The sequence below is a fragment of the Taurulus bubalis genome, assembly GCF_910589615.1.
Source record: "Taurulus bubalis genome assembly, chromosome: 3".
NCBI classification, from domain to species: domain Eukaryota; kingdom Metazoa; phylum Chordata; class Actinopteri; order Perciformes; family Cottidae; genus Taurulus; species Taurulus bubalis.
Window position 1 is genome coordinate 26,275,462 of NC_136591.1, and position 16,175 is coordinate 26,291,636.

The 16,175-nt window shown below is 42.6% G+C and overlaps 1 protein-coding gene across 1 annotated transcript in view; it reads right to left on the minus strand.

Moving 5' to 3' along the window:
- Nucleotides 1-9,365, minus strand: part of wasf1 (WASP family member 1) — a gene marked incomplete at both ends in the record, with an annotated part of 33,443 nt that extends 24,078 nt beyond the window's left edge. The window contains 2 exons of the mRNA XM_079216078.1: nucleotides 7,695-7,829; nucleotides 9,233-9,365. Of these exons, the coding sequence (XP_079072204.1) occupies nucleotides 7,695-7,829; nucleotides 9,233-9,365 (268 nt within the window). The remainder of the gene's footprint in view (nucleotides 1-7,694; nucleotides 7,830-9,232) is intronic.
- Nucleotides 9,366-16,175: the final 6,810 nt, after the last annotated feature.

Genomic DNA, 16,175 nt, shown 5'->3' on the forward strand with positions numbered 1-16,175 from the left:
GGCATGTGCGAGGTGTCCAATAAGAGAAGTGCAGTAAACGAACAAAAAAGGTATCTAATTTCTCGGTAAAACTGAACGCACAACTGTGGAACATATAGGTCAATGTTAAAACATAGAGTTAGTCTGTGAACTGAGATGGATGTTTGGGTAGTAATTTAACTGTTAACCTTTGTTTTCTCTTTCAAATAGGTTTTGGTTGACTTGCATGTTTGTTTTTGGTGATGCAGCATTCACAGATCTCAGCTATCAACTTGATGAGTACAACCTTGTTATTAGTGACAGGGACGATGCCGTAAAACTAGGCAAAATTAGACCCAAGTTGTAGTAAACTACTCTTTAAGAACTCATTATTGTATCAGGGAGCGCAACGGAATAAACTTAAATTCTCAGATCAGCGACATAAGAGGTGACTAATGATAAGAAGGAGAAACAAATTCAAAGCCACAGTGGAATGACAATTACTGCACACTGCCCAGAGCTATCACAGAGGAGAGCAATGCCAGAGATAAGTGGGAGTAATGGGGAGATCTAAGAATTTGAAGTAGATTAGAGAGGGTAAGGGATACAGATGTGGAAAAGGAGATATGAACATTAAAGTGATGCGTGAGTGATCCCTGTAGGGTATTTCACTTTTTGCCTGGCCTCCTTTCAACTGGAAGGTCAGAGTGAAGGTCATGAAAGTGCACCAACATTCTCCCTCTCACGGCTGATTAAATTACAGAATAAATCAACAGAGTGGACTACAGACAGATAACAAACAACATGCCGGGGCAAGAAGTAGCTGTTGGCCGACCGGTGAGCGTCAATCTGGTGTTGCTGAGGGCTGCACGCTAAGCAAGAACGCTGTGTCCTGCCGCCTCAATGCATTTAGGGAGAACAGGGCGCTGTCAGATGGTGTGATCAAAGTGTGCAAAAGCAACAAACAAGAGAGAGACAGTGCAGAAGTGTGTCAGGATGAATCTGATGCAGACTGAGGTGCCTATAAACCTCTGCCAAGCAACACTGAACACTGAGAGAGGCACACTGCACTAATCTATGTGGGCAGAAACGCAAACGCGGACACACACACACATACATACACACACACACACACACACACACACGCACACGCACTTTAGCATGATGTTCTACATCCTAATTACAAAATGTCACTTATTCAGCTGAACTACCAATTCCACCCGTTTAGTGAAGACATTCAGCTAATGAGAAAAATGTAAGTGAGCTTTGAGTGAATGAGTTAGTGAAAGGTTGTGTGTGTGTGTGTGTGTGTGTGTGTGTGTGTGTGTGTGTGTGTGTGTGTGTGTGTGTGTGTGTGTGTGTGTGTGTGTGTGCGTGCGTTTGTGTGCCTTCAGCCTCTGATCTAAGCCACAGTGAACCTCCTTATCAGTAAGCCAGTGGTGGATAGTCTCTCTCTCTCTCTCTCTTCCTCTCTCTCTCTCATATCTCTCTCTGAGACAGATAACATCTAGCTTAAACACTCTCAACCAAAGACAGGTGAGGAAGATCTTGTCGCGCACACGCGCACACACACACACACACACACACACACACACACACACACACACACACACACACACACACACACACACACACACACACACACACACACACACGGAAACGATGTGTTCCCTCTTCGCCTCCTGCTTCATCAAGATGCCGTCCTACACATAACTTCTGAAGATAAGAAAAGGCAGAGGCCAAACTGTCTTTTAGCATGCAGACACGGCTCTTCATTCAGTTGTACTTCAATGCAAATGCTGCCCTATATTTCCCCTCCTGTAGCCCTGAATTCCTCTTTCTTCTCATAGTTTTTGCTCTATTACTTTTCTTCATCTTTTCCTTCTTTCTCTTGTAAACATGTTCATTGATTGTTCTTTTTTCTTTCATTTTGTCCTCTTCTTCTCTCTTCTTGTATCAACCATGATTGTTGCAGGATGTTACGAAGTAATTTGAGAAGTGAGTAGATGAACTGTATGCATCTGCTCAACATTTTGGTTTGGACTTTAGAAGGCTTTAATCACAGTGTTTCTTACTGCTGCTTGCTGCTCACCAGCCACAATGCTTCTGGATGACCTATCATACAGGCAAATTATACCTTCTGCATAATTGCTGAGCAGTTACACCTGATAACGCTGTCCCAACCGATGGTGTCATCGTGGAAAAGTGGCACTCACCCTCTCACTCAGGTAAACACTGTTAGCTCTATGGACACTTTTGCTATTTTTGCACTGTTAGCTGCGAGCCACTGTTAACCGTCCCCATTTTGAGAGCCGTTGAGAGGCAATAGAAATGCTCCCAATTTTGTATTTGGCATCTTTAACACTTAGGTTAAAAAATGGAATACAAATGAAAGATTGCCATAAAATAGTCCTGGTCGTTGATTTGCAGCATTGCTTAAACACCACAGATAATGAAAAGATAACTTCCACAATATTTTTTTATTTTTTTTTATGTGCATTTTAATATTGTATTGTTTTAATCAAAGAAGGCCAAGCTTTGGGGGACGGGGGATGAGGTCCCACCAATATTTGTGATTATTATCGACTCCAGTCTTTCCAGTTACAGAGGGAAACAAAGACACATCAAGTCACAAATAGGAGTTTCAGAGTAAATGAGAGACTTTGGTCGTTTTATAATATACCTATTACAAATGGGACGTACAGGTACTGTTTTGGTAAGTGTTTTAACAGTCGTGCCGACAAAGCTTCTTTGAATAGACCTTAATAGGGAGAACTAGAAAGACAGAGAGATGAAAGGGAGCTAAGGAGAGGTTTAGAAAATAAGAGTCAAGGAGGGTTAACAAACACTGAAAAAACAAGGAAAACAAAGAAATGCAAAAAATGAAAGAGCAAGAAGTCATGTGAGAGACTCAAAGAGAAGAAAAGAAAATTGGCAATAGAAGAAGAAGCGTCTTATGGAATACAGAAACAGAGACACAGAAAGGCTAAGAGAAAAAGCAGAAGCAGAGCGGGACTATGGAGTACATAATGAAACAGTTAGATCCCACGGGGACTAGGGGTGGCTTTGTGGCCCCTCCAAAATGGCCTGCAGCCAGTGCGGTGATATAACGGTGCCATTAAATAGGGGATGCAGGCCATTAGTTTGGTTGGCTGGAGTGATAGTGGGAGGCTAGCCTGACAGAACACAAATAGCATTCACGCAAGATGGAGGGAGAGCAGAGATCAATCAGAGAGATGAGAGTGGGCAGGGGTGGACAACAAAGACAGAGAAGGTAGGTGTGTGTGTGTGTGTGTGTGTGTGTGTGTGTGTGTGTGTGTGTGTGTGTGTGTGTGTGTGTGTGTGTGTGTGTGTGTGTGTGTGTGTGTGTGTGTGTGTGTGTGTGTGTGTGTGTGTGGGTGGTATGGGGGTCAGGAGAGGAGGAAGAGGAGAAGGGGGAGTGGAGGCCTAAAGGGCAAAAGCAAAACTAAAGGGTTTTAGCAAGGTGTGTAGCACATGTATGTGTACATGTGTGTACAGTCTGAACATGCATTAATCCATCTGATTAAGCACTTTTGACCTCAACCACTGCACACCAATGACACTGCATACATCACTCCAGCCTCGACTGCGTCTCACATCGCTCCGACCTTCAGTGAAACATCTTTCATGTCTTCACACTCTGTGTCATCATTCCCATCATTCCCTACAGTGTGTCAGTGCAACATTTGAATCCTGCAAGCCTCCTACTGTTTTGTATTATGTAGGCATGGGAAACAGCTGAGCCTGATCTTTATTCCCAATACTGGAAAGAAGAGGGAATAATCATGTTTAAATAAAAGCAATGTTAACCAAATGTTACGTTTTAACCAAAATATTCACCATTATTTATTAACAACAAAAATGGTAATAGTAAGAGTATCTATTGAATTTTTTTGATTTTACGTTCACTATACAAGTTGTGTGGGGCCCTGCCTCCCCGTCATGTCAAAGTGGATGTTAAGGTTTACAACTTGAATGAGAGGATGAAGCGGAACAATCCATGAGGGTGAATTGTGGGAACAGCAATCAGGTAAACTTGTGTTCTTCCTCCTCTTCAAGTGTAATGTCAGCAAATAACAGTCAGGGGAGGATCTCACTTACTCGGCAGCCACTTTCAGGGCTTTGATCGCTGACTTTGTGAGAGTGAAATACAACTATTTATTACGTTTGATGAACGCCAAGGGGCAACGGTGTTGGACTAAGTGTTTTCCAGCAGCATGTCGGGTCTTGCCAAGAAAAGAAGTGGATTCATAATAAGAACACATCTGATCTACTCTCTCAATCGGTGTTTAGTTACAACTCTGGACTAATGCAAGATAGAATGCGATGGATTGACTATTGATTAACTATTTAATTTAAAGTATTGATCGCTTGTGCATACTTGGCGAAATGGAGGCATCTCTGAGTATATAACAAACCAAGTATTCAGTCAAGCAATAGCATGAATATGCATGTGAAAATATATTAAAGGTAATCTGGGGAGCCAGTTTGAATTGGCCTGATGCAGCTGATCAAATTAATACTCGTATTATCTATAATTTGCACGTGCGATGCATTTATAGTGTTATGTTTACATTGTATAACCAAAGCTAATGTATAACATTGTGAGGACTGGGCTAATTTTATTAGACAGCACAGCCAGACCTCACTGTTATATTGGACTATTTTCTATATTCTATAAAAAAAACTTACTCTTGGTCCCACAGATGGGGCCAACTGTTATAAAGGAGGGAGAATCATAGTGGGAGAGAATGTGATGTATCTATATATTCACTGTAACCAAACCATACGTATATAATACATGCGCTCGACATGTTTTAATACAGTAATCAAATACATTGGTCTTTAAGTTAATTATGTATAGCATTGGAAATCTCAGGGATTTTTCGATGTTTGCAAGTTTTTCTGCAAGTGGCAACTATCTGGCCTTTAGAACCTCTGTAAGGTGCCTTGTGTTGCACTGAATTAAACTCAATTGTTAAACCCCCGGTTAAAGTTGGCATATACTGCTTTTTAGATTTGGCTTGACTTATCTGTGCAGCTGTATTTTTAGTCATTCACTTCATGAATTACTGGGATCTCAGTTAAAAATCAAGACTAGGCAAAGAATGCCGCCTGGTCTCACAGCATCAGGGGAGAAGCTGTTCATCAGCCTGGTGGTTCTGGCCCTGATGCTGCGTAGCTTCCGGCCTGATGGGGCGAAGGCAAACAGTCTGTTTGCAGGGTGGGCGGGGTCCCGAATGATGCAGGAGGCCTGTTTTCTTGCACATGCTGTGGTAAATGTCCCTGATCGCGTGTAGATTGCTGCCAATGATCTTCTTTGCAGTCTTAACCACCTGCTGCACTGACTGTCTGTGCAGTTATCGCACCACACGGTGATGCAGGAAGTGAGGATTCTCTCCATCACACACCTGTTGAAGGAGGGGGTGGGGACTGAGGTGGCAAAACCAGTAAAGGTGTTGATGGGCCTCCTGAATTATGCAGATTTTTTTTTCACATATATTTTTACACTTCCTGCCTGTACTGAGACACTCCGCTGTGAGTGATGAGTCACACTACTGGCGTCTAGCATAATTTAGCTGTGAATCAGAAACCATTCCCGAGTGTAATCTGTCAGTTGGTCACTAAATGTTCTTTTTTTTGTGTGATTACGCATTTTAAAGAACTTCAAAGAGGCCCACGAGGGACTTTTGTGAACAGTATCTGTGAAATACATATCGTGTGATTCGCTGTGCTCCATCCTTCCCGACCCCCATCCTCCCTCCCTTCATTTATTCCTCTACCGTCCTGATTTATGGTCCCATCCCTGCCTGCACTTCTCCCCCTCTTCTTCCCTCTCTCTCTCTCATGCCAACCACAGACCCACATAGACAATTACAAGGCAAGTCCTACGCTTATGCTTAAAGCATACACTTTCAACTGTGTACAGCAGCATATGTTGGAGAGGATAAAGACAGGGTGGGAGTGGGGGCGAAGGGGGGCATTTACGGGAAACAAAACCCCTCGCTGAATCTCTCCCACAACTGTCCATTTATCTGACTCCTCTCCTCTCACCACACACCCTTGCTATTATAGCTATTTGATTTTTTACAATGGTCGGGACAGGAAAGTTAAGTGCAGGTTTGTACATTTACAAGACAAATTTATTTGGTTATAAGTGCGTGTGGAGGAGTTGAACTGAGTGGGAAATCACTGCAACCTGCAGAGGAGGCCATTTCTACCTGGCCCAGAAAATTCTGCGGTACAATCCTTTTACACTCCACTGCTTTTGCTGCAGTGCCCTGTATTATGCGCCCATCCCTCTATCCTTCCATCTTTCTTACTCTCCTCCTCCCCTCCGACTCCCACCACCCACTTAAACTGCAACTGAGCTGATCCATATCCACTGTCTCTTCAGCCAGTGCTTCAGGCTAAAGGGTGGGAAGTCAAGCTTATTTATGAAGGGATGCATCAGACACACGCGTACACACAGAATCACTCGTCATCTGTGTCCGGGTGCAGAACCATCACATGAATATGAACAAGAAGCCATGTGCCAAAATGATACAAAGACCGACTTTGTTGTTACTGTTATTTCCCCAGGTCAATTTGTTGATGTGAATCTAATAAGATAAATGTTATTATCTCACCCTCTGCAGGGTCATAAACTGAGCCTTGTTGCAAGAGAGAAGGAGTGCATGAGTGTGTCCTTACCCTCTGAAGAATAATATGGACTCACATATCAGTTGAGACACCCCGTGCACAACATACTTCCACAATTAGATCACACACACAATCATTCAATTAGGATGGCTACAGGGACAGGGTTAGAGGAAAGGGTGGTGAGAGGAGAGGAGGAAGATGAAGCAGGACATGGTAAGAGAATGGCAGGTGGAAGAAGAGGAGAGGTAGTTAGAAGAAGAAGAACAAAGGATGCAAAGCAAGCCTCAGTAATCTGGATCTTGAAGAGTCCGTACCTCAAGCACTTTAAAACACAAACCTGTGAGTCTTTAAAACTAAGAAACAATTAATTGGCTTGTAAAAAGGCCTCTCAAGGCCTGTGCTTACATTCACAGAAAAGCCATAAGCAGCGAGTCCAGCCCAGTGAGCCTTTTACTGTCTCTGTGTCAGTGACTAGGAAGCAGTTAGAGTAGCATTGTGCAGAGTCGTAAACACACTGCTGGCCCATGGGGAATCGATACGGCACCTTGGAGCATGGGATTACACCGCTGCGATTCCCTCTCTTTTTACTTTGCACCCGCTGCACTCTCCTCTACCGACACTAGCCTCTCATCCGGCCTCCCCTCTCTCAGGCTAACCTGGCTTACCTGACAGTCACCGTTATCGCATTCCTTTTTATTATTGCTCAGCACAGATGCCACCTGACCACAGATCCAATTTCTCCTCCTCAAGAGAGGACCTCCAGTGGGTACACAAGCATCGAGCCAAAGTGAAACTCAGAATGTTTCAAGTGGAGGCAATGATTTGTACTATTGAGGGTGAAAGATGACATTGTCTCTTTGCTGCCTGTTCCTCTAAAAACAGCCATTAACAATGGGAAGAGGGGGGCAAGTGAGCTCCATCACACAGCTGACACACAAACACACTCAAAGGCACCAACACGTGCACATCCAGTTTGTTTGGTGCAGTAAGAGGTGAAGGTGTGACTGACGGAAACCCTTTCAAAGAAAGAGTGTTAGAGTAAGTGTTTGTGTGTATGTGGCTAAATTACTCACATTCCTCTTCTTTGGGGTCCAGCTGTGTGACACTGATGGAAAGGCGGTCCACGCGCTCTTGCAGGGAGTTGACCCGGAAAGAGAAGGTGTGGGCCTCATTGAACAGCTCTCCAAACAGGTCTTCTGCATATTTACCTGCATGCAGAAATAGTGTGTTTAAAAAAACATGTACTTCATGCTTATGAAATACTCAACAAAAATAACCATTGACGCCATTAACAATTTTATATGTAGCAATAATGAGAACATTTTTCTTTCAATTAAATTTCTTCAAAGTGTAATTTCTCACTTTACACCAGCCGTTAGTTATATTTTACATCAGCTGTCTCTGGGGACATGTCGGCCCTTTTGTTTAAAAAAAAGTTAACTCCAATGCTCTGTCGTTCACAATCACAGTAAACCACAAGTGCTGTTGTTCTTTGTGAAGCATAGCTTCAAGATGTGTTCACTGATACTGAGAGTTGGAGAAACACTGTGTCAGCGGTGACTAGAAGTCCCTCGGGAAGCTAACGTGGATGGCGGCTCAGATGGAGATTTGAGTGCTCGAGGTGTTTTACCGCAGACATTGTGATACCAGATTTAGACCAAAAAAGAAAGATGAAGATTTAACTGAAGAGGAAAACTGTTACTTTTATTTCAATGTTCTGCAATGATAACTCTATTCAGACAGGCACGACGCTACGCTGGACAGCGAGAGTCAGAGCAGCATGACTTGTTTCTATTGGCTGCTCCAATGCTTTCAGCTGCGCTGTTGGCTGTCAGTAAAGTCTGCTCAACTACTATTGAACCAGATGCCGGTACAACCGTCTCTACTGCTGCCCCGTGTGATTGATTCCTCAGCTGACAATGCTGCCCGCAGCTCGGCAGTAGCAACACACCGTGGTGGGCTAGGATTTTACAACTGAACGACCGGAACAGATCTGATGTTTTCACAGGTGATGAACAAAGTCATTAAAAAAATTGGCATGACATTAGTCAGACATGAGACTACTGGAGCAGTTAAGTGTGGGTGAGCTGATCTGCAGATGGGCTGCACTGATACCACTTTAAAAAATATTTTTATTGTATTGTGTTTTGAAGAATAGACATCAATACTCATTTTAAGTGTTTATGAAAAAAAAAATATATATATATATAGAAAAGAAAAAGCATGAACCAAAAGCACATGAGTCGACTGAAAATCCCGATTGGAGGACAGCCCTGAGTTTACTAACAAAAATATGCAATTGTGGAAACTGTATTTTTGAATGTGCAGGATTATCAAGTGTGTCAGTTAGTTTTCGGAATAATGTAATGGCTGCAATATACTGTCCAGGAAATAAAAAGTGACAAGTGGGCATTAGCTGACTCAGTAGCTAATATCGGAGCGGTGAGCTATTTGATTCACAGGGAGCCGAGGTGCGTGCACACTATGTGTGTCCATTCAAATAGCTGTATGAGAAAATTAATGTGTGTGTGTGTGTGTGTGTGTGTGTGTGTGTGTGTATGTGTGTGTGTGTGTGTGTGTGTGTGTGTGTGTGTGTGTCTGTGCCACTTACTGAGGCTGCTGAGTTGACGTATGACGTTGGCCAAGGAGATGTTAGTCACACACTCCAGCTCATTCTTGATGTTCCTTGGCAGCACCGTGTGGCACAGGTGCCTGGGCTCGATGGTGCGCTTCACCAGCGGCATCCTTCTGCTGCGACACCACTACCTACAGGAGTCGGGTGGAGCGGGACAGAACAAAGCGAGGGGGGGGGACAGAGGACAAAACTTTGTTAGTGCGCTAATTCTGGTTATACCTTGTGATTTAGCTTTTTATAATAATATAAGAGACACATAGGAAGGAAAAAAAACTTGTTGCTTTGCTCAGACAACACCAGAATGGAGGTTCAGGGTACAGAGGTCAAGAGAGAGGAAATACAACTTGAGGAGTGCAGTTCAACAAGATCCTGAAGAAATAAAAAAAATGCAACAGAATAGCAGCCATGTTGCCACATCTGTTTCAACGACTTAGCACCGTCTTGTCCTATTCATCATGCATAGCCAGGCTAACAAACCTCAGCACTTTGTCTGCCCACTCACCCATGCTAACGGCATTAAGGGCTGCGGTGCTGGGCTGCTTCGGCCCAAATCGCCTCCATTCACACAAAAACAAGAATGGTTTCTCAAAACCTCTGAGGATACAGAGGCTGAAGTGATCCATCTTCATACAGTAACACCATGTCTCTCTACTGAAATGGTATAATTAGAGCAAGTGTGTGGAATGATGTAGAGATCAGGTGGGTCAACTGATTGACTGGGATTGACAGTAATAAGGCCTCGTTAAAGCACTGATTAAACGTGATGTCTGGTACTTTTAATATCCCGCTGTATTCTTAGCGGCATTGCCGTCACTGAGGAATGAACATGATTATTGACCGTATCCGTAAAGATGTAGGGCAAGGAAGGCTATTCTAGGAAGTGGCCCAGCAATGGATTGTTAGCGGAGAGAGAGAGAGAGAGAGAGAGGGAGCCCAGTAAAAGGCTTTGTTGAGGTGATTCATCTTGGAAGCGTCTTAAAGGGGGGGAAAACATGCCCAAAAAAGGAGAGAATGAGAACCTGCACTTCTGAAAGCCGTTGTTTAAGTGGTTTGAATGAGATGTGCGGGCGATATTACAAAACCCAAACACAGTTTAAATCCCTGCCCACTTCTTAACAAGATGTTCGCTCCACTCTTTTGAGATCTTTTTTTAAATTTCCTCCCACAGTCACTCCATCACCCACACACCCACAAACACACAAACACACACACATACACATATACACACACACACACACACACACACACACACACACACACACACACACACACACACACACACACACCACCTACCTCTTGACCCGGTGTGCGCTGCCATTTTCTACAGCCTCCAGAAGTTGTAGTAAAGAAGGGCTAACTCTAACACTTGCCCAGGTGGAGGTGTAAACCTTTTACGGTGTTCACCTTTAACATTTCTGACCCAACACTACTCAATGTAACATCTACTCTATGTTCAGGAGGGTCATCTTGAAAACACACAAAAGCAAGACAAATGATAACAAACCGCAATCTCAAATAATAATTGGCTCACACGAAAAGGAAGCTTTCTTATCGAGAGTTAAAAGATTGGCTCTGGGAATTCTGGCAAATGCCAAATGGGGCGTCCATAAGTATAATGCAAGGCCGGTGGCACCAGTGCATCATGTCATGCAGGACATATCAAATGAAATCAAGACAGAAAGAGTGGAGTTGAATAAAAAGACAATTTGAATGAATAATGTATCGAAAAAGCTGAAAGGTGGAAAGAAAAACTACTGATTCTGAAGCTCTAACATATTTAAAGACAACCAATTTATAAAAAGTAAATGCTGTGCCGAGAGTCTACCGGCACCAAATGAGGAGGTGAAGGAGGAAAGAGTAACAGGACAGACAGATGAGCAACAACCGGCTGGTTCAGCAAGAGAAGGATGATGCAGAGGACCTCCCAGCAGCTGATACTGGAGCTGAGCTCTCTCATTAATAGTGACGCTCTAAACGAGCAGCAGTCCATGCTGTACCACTCAGGTGACTCAAACACTTCTCTTATTTGAGGTTGAGAGCGGTGTATTTTGTTAAGGTGCTGTTGGCTTTAATTGAGTGTCTCTGAGCTGTAAATCCTTAGATATAGGGGAATTTATTTCTAGTCATTTGTGATTTGTGTTTTTTGGCTTTGAGTGTTCCTGTATTGTAAATCCCGTGAGTGTGAATGTTTGGCTCAGTTAATAAGCTGTTGGCGTTAATTGTTTGTACATTCTATTTTTGGCGCTTCAGTTAAAAATACTTGAGGATATTTGGAGCTTCGCCGGGAGTGGGAACGACAACACAAAGTTATATTTTCGGGTCACTATTTACTTCTATTATTAATACATTTTTTAACTCATATTGACTATTTATTATTTACTTTTATATTATTGTATAATGAGTGATGAGAATAAAAGTTTGACTTCAAGGATTTCCCTTTTTATTAAAAGGAAAATCACATCAAATAAATTGCAGCGATAGCACATTTAAATTTATTTGCTCCTTGGCCCATAAACGAATGGTTAATAAATACACTGTAGCCAACACAAATATAGAAAACAAAAGACCTGTTCAGACTGTCTGTCTATCGATCTGCCCTTCACCATTTTAATATCCTGGACACACACTCACACCTTTTTAAAAACAAACAAGTACTTCATAAATGGCCGAGTTAAACGCAGACATACCAGGAGAAAATTATGGCTTCCAAAGCAAAGCAGTCAAGGGAATCTGCATTCACTCCTTCTCTCTAAGGCCCAGACAATATAAGTGATTAGAAGTAGGTATTAAGTGATGGTATTGATTCTGCCAGCCTGAGCTCCTGGGGGTGGGCTTTTCATATAGAGTAGAGATTTATAGTTTCCTTTGGTTTCAAATTGAGATTTAAAAATGCCCCAAAATGCCCTACTCGGACGTTGGCTTACATGTCAAGCAGATACTGAAAAGGATCTGTGTTTCAAAGTCATCCATAAATAAAAGTATTTATTCGTCTTAATTCGTATTCGTTAAATAAACGAAGACTAAAGGAGAGGAAGACTACTGTATCCTCAACAATTCTGCTCCGAGGTACTTCTAGTTTATGCTGTTTTGGTTGCTGTCACAACAAGGTTAGGAGACTGTGTCTCTTGAAAACATCAACTTGTATATGTTTTCTTCTTTACAGTATCACAGGCTCAATTACATCTCCTTGATATTTGTTGACACATCATTAACACCGTGCGCTCGCATCGCTTTTCAAAGACTTGTTCAGACTGCCTCGCCACAGCGCATTCGTGGCATCTCTGTGTGTGATTAATGACTGCAGCATACAAATTGCTGCCGAGCTGATTGGACATAAGACCGCTGTCCGCGGGACGGAACATTTTCTCACACACGCAAGCACTCGCTACTGTACACACACACACACACATACACACACACACACACACACACACACACACACACACACACACACACACACACACACACACACACACACACACACATATGTGCTCCTATCATTTGTCCACTGGGGTTTCCAATACGATACTGTGACATGATGACATATGACAGCGCTGCTCCAGTGAGAATAATGCTGTCATTTTTCATGGGAAATTGCTTACACATCATCTTGGTTCTGACAGTGAGAGAAACATAAAATGAAAGAGACAGAAAGAGAGAGACTAAACTCAAACCCATTCAAATTTGTAAAACCATAACAAGCGACCCGGTTTGAGCTTTGTGCAGCAAAAAAATGGATTCCAGTGGCCCCGTTGCTACGTTGTGCGCGAAAGGCCCATCAGACAGCATTTAACAAGGTGGTATGACAAGACATCAGAATCAGAATCAGCTTTAATGGCCATGTAAGTTTGCACATACATGGAATCTGACTCCGGTTTCACTTTGCTCTTTTTCACACACAATATACAGTAAACAAGATAAATATTAAAAAAATGTAAAAAAAAGACATTAAAGACATTAGTATCGGTTACCTACAAAGGGTCTCCCACGAGACAAATACAGGCTGTTCATCATGCCTCATTGAAGTCGTTCAATGTGAGCGACGGTAGGATATTTAACTTTAAAGTAAAAGGGATTTTGAAGACGAGTCCAGCGGAATAAATGATTTCTAATGGGAAGATGTAGTAAGACAAGACATTGGCTTATGAAGCCATTATATTTGTGATGTGTCAGGACTTTTCTCAGACTGCAGATGTGTTGCAGAGGCATTAATGACTTACGTGATGCCATGACTGAGATGCTGCCATGATGGTAACACGTAACAATCTACTTTAAAGCCATCGAGCAAACCGATGCCCTTTGATTAAAACTATGTAAATTATCTGGTGGAAAAGTCTGACATATCTGTCAAACAAGAAGCCGGAAATCGTACACTAACTAACAATCTTAGCACCAATGCAATATTCACACACAGCATATCATGCAGCGGATTTATGCACTTTCTCTGAGTCCTTCAGAGCAAGCCCAGGGTTTAGAAGCCGCCATGCGTCTCGTACAAAAACTCTCCACTTTTAAAGACCACAGTAGAGTTAAATATACAGTTGGATGAGCAGAAACCTTTTTAGGTTTTTATATATTACTATTTTATAAGGAGACTTACTGGACTACTAAACAGAGTTGTAGCTAATGTTCAACCATGATTATCAGCGGATTTTCCACAAAGGGCTGAAAGCGTGTGAAGGCCTGCCGATGACTCTCTCCAAGACTTCTGACTATTCAGCACAATAGCGGCTCCGTGGAAGAATGGATGTGGAGGACTGAATTGACAGATCTAACACTGAGAAAATTACAGTCCTCCATTTCCAATTATATCCTAATTTAATGGACGAGGCAGCTGAAAGACCTTTGTGAGAGAACTATGATTTCCCTCTGCGTTGCCTTCTTCTTCCCCGTAGTTTTTCCTCCTTCATTGACAGTGCCTTTCCAGTATGATGGAGGAGGGCCATCACTGCAGCCCATATAAGTATTAAATGATCACAGATGATCGCAGCACAGAGAAATGTTTAACATACCTGCTCTTCTTTCCCTTCCTTTTTTCCTTCTTACATTTTTCAATCCGGCCAAGCCAGCCAGCCTTATTTCTCTCCGTGCACCCATTACCACTGTCTTCCTACTTTTACGATCCATATATCTTGGGTGGTGCTTCCCGCTGTCACCTGGCAACGGCTGCAGTGGGATGCCATTGGTCACTTTATAATATCCCAAGTACGGCAAAGGCACAGCAGGTGGAAACAAAAGAGAGAGAGAAAGGGTGGAGGAATAGGCTCAGATCAGGATGATGTGTCAAAACAGTGATAGCAACTGATGAATGGATGCAATATGAGAGGGAGAAGAAGAGGGAGATTTGGGATAGCTCATCCATTGTGTGCGAGCAAAAAGCAGGGTGGGGTGACGGCACGTGCCAGTGGAGAGCAGGGGGCCTGCACCGGTGCGGCTCATTGCATTCGGGACAATATGTCCAACGAGAGGCTCTAATGAATTCTAATGGGGCATTTACTCACTCACACTGCCACACAATACAGCAGAGGACCCCTCCATATGGAGCAGGTCAAGGGCCTTTTACTTGCAGTGCTTGGTAGAGACGGACCATAGATACAAACACACACAGCAACCAGTGTTTCTTCGAGAGTTTTTTTTTGCAAATTACAGAAAAAGGGAGTGATTAATTCTACTGAGAAAGCATAACACAAATGGAATAGCAAACATTGCGTATCCAAAATAGCACTACTAGCTAGTAGCAATGCAATTTCTTTTAGCCACAGTTTGCCTTCACAACCACTGGCTCTGTGAACCTAAATATCGCAAGAAGAGAGGAGCAGCCGAGAAAGACACCAGCAGTAAACCAGACTTTTTCAAACAAATGAATTAGATTTTTTACTTTATTTTAAATTCCAACAGCTGGTTGGAATTAAATTAATATGCCGTCCAAAGTCTGAGAGTTATTATTTATCGTTGTATATTTTGTTCAGTACTTCCCTTTTTCAGATTTAACAAGCATAGTCACAAATATAATAAAAAGAAGAGCAGGAGGTTTGTCTTTTAGTTATTGACTAATCTGTAAAGGGTCAACAATTCAGTTACTGTTTAACAAATTAGCCTGAACATTTTGTCCTTTTTCCTGAACACTTGGTTTCTTCCTGAGAACAGCTGCAAACATAAAAACACAGACATCTAATCAGGGAAACTGGCAGAGCCATAGCAGTGAATGGCAGAGCGAGCAGAGATCAAACTCGCAAAGCTTACCAGCAGCTGATTTAAATTAGTAATGCAGGACAACCTGCAGCCCATTTTACCAACAAAACAAGGGAGAAGGGGGGAAAATGTATGTTGTCAAACTCAAAATGTATCAAGGAGACTTCTGTTTCTGTCAACTGGTTGAAAGGCTTTTCCTTTGCGACTGCGGAGGCTCAACACCAAAAGTGAGATGTCTGGCTCATCATTTTTGTTATTCTAATGAGGCAGCTCTGCATTTCTGTTTGTTCTTTCATTATCTCACTCATTAGCACACGAGGCTGACATTTTATCTTCATTCCCTTTAAAAACAGCTTGAACACCACATTTTAAGATAATGAAATGCTGATGTTTTCCTGTTGACCTTCAGTCTTATTTAGAAGACCTGTCGTACAAACAAGTTGAGTTTGAGCAATTAATTAAGACTGGGGGTCTTAATACTTTTCCACTGTTGGTGGGAACAGCCTGTTGAATTTGAGACCTGGTGCCTCTGCAGAGTAAGCGGTCCCTGCTGCGCATGCACAAACACACTGAACATGTTGCAATTCTCTGAAAGCACATGAGGTTGGAAGAAGTTCCTCTCAAAGATCCATGCAAATAGTTGACCAATAGTATCAGAAAATCCTCACACAAATGTGCACGCACCCGCACACACACACACACACACACACACACACACACACACACA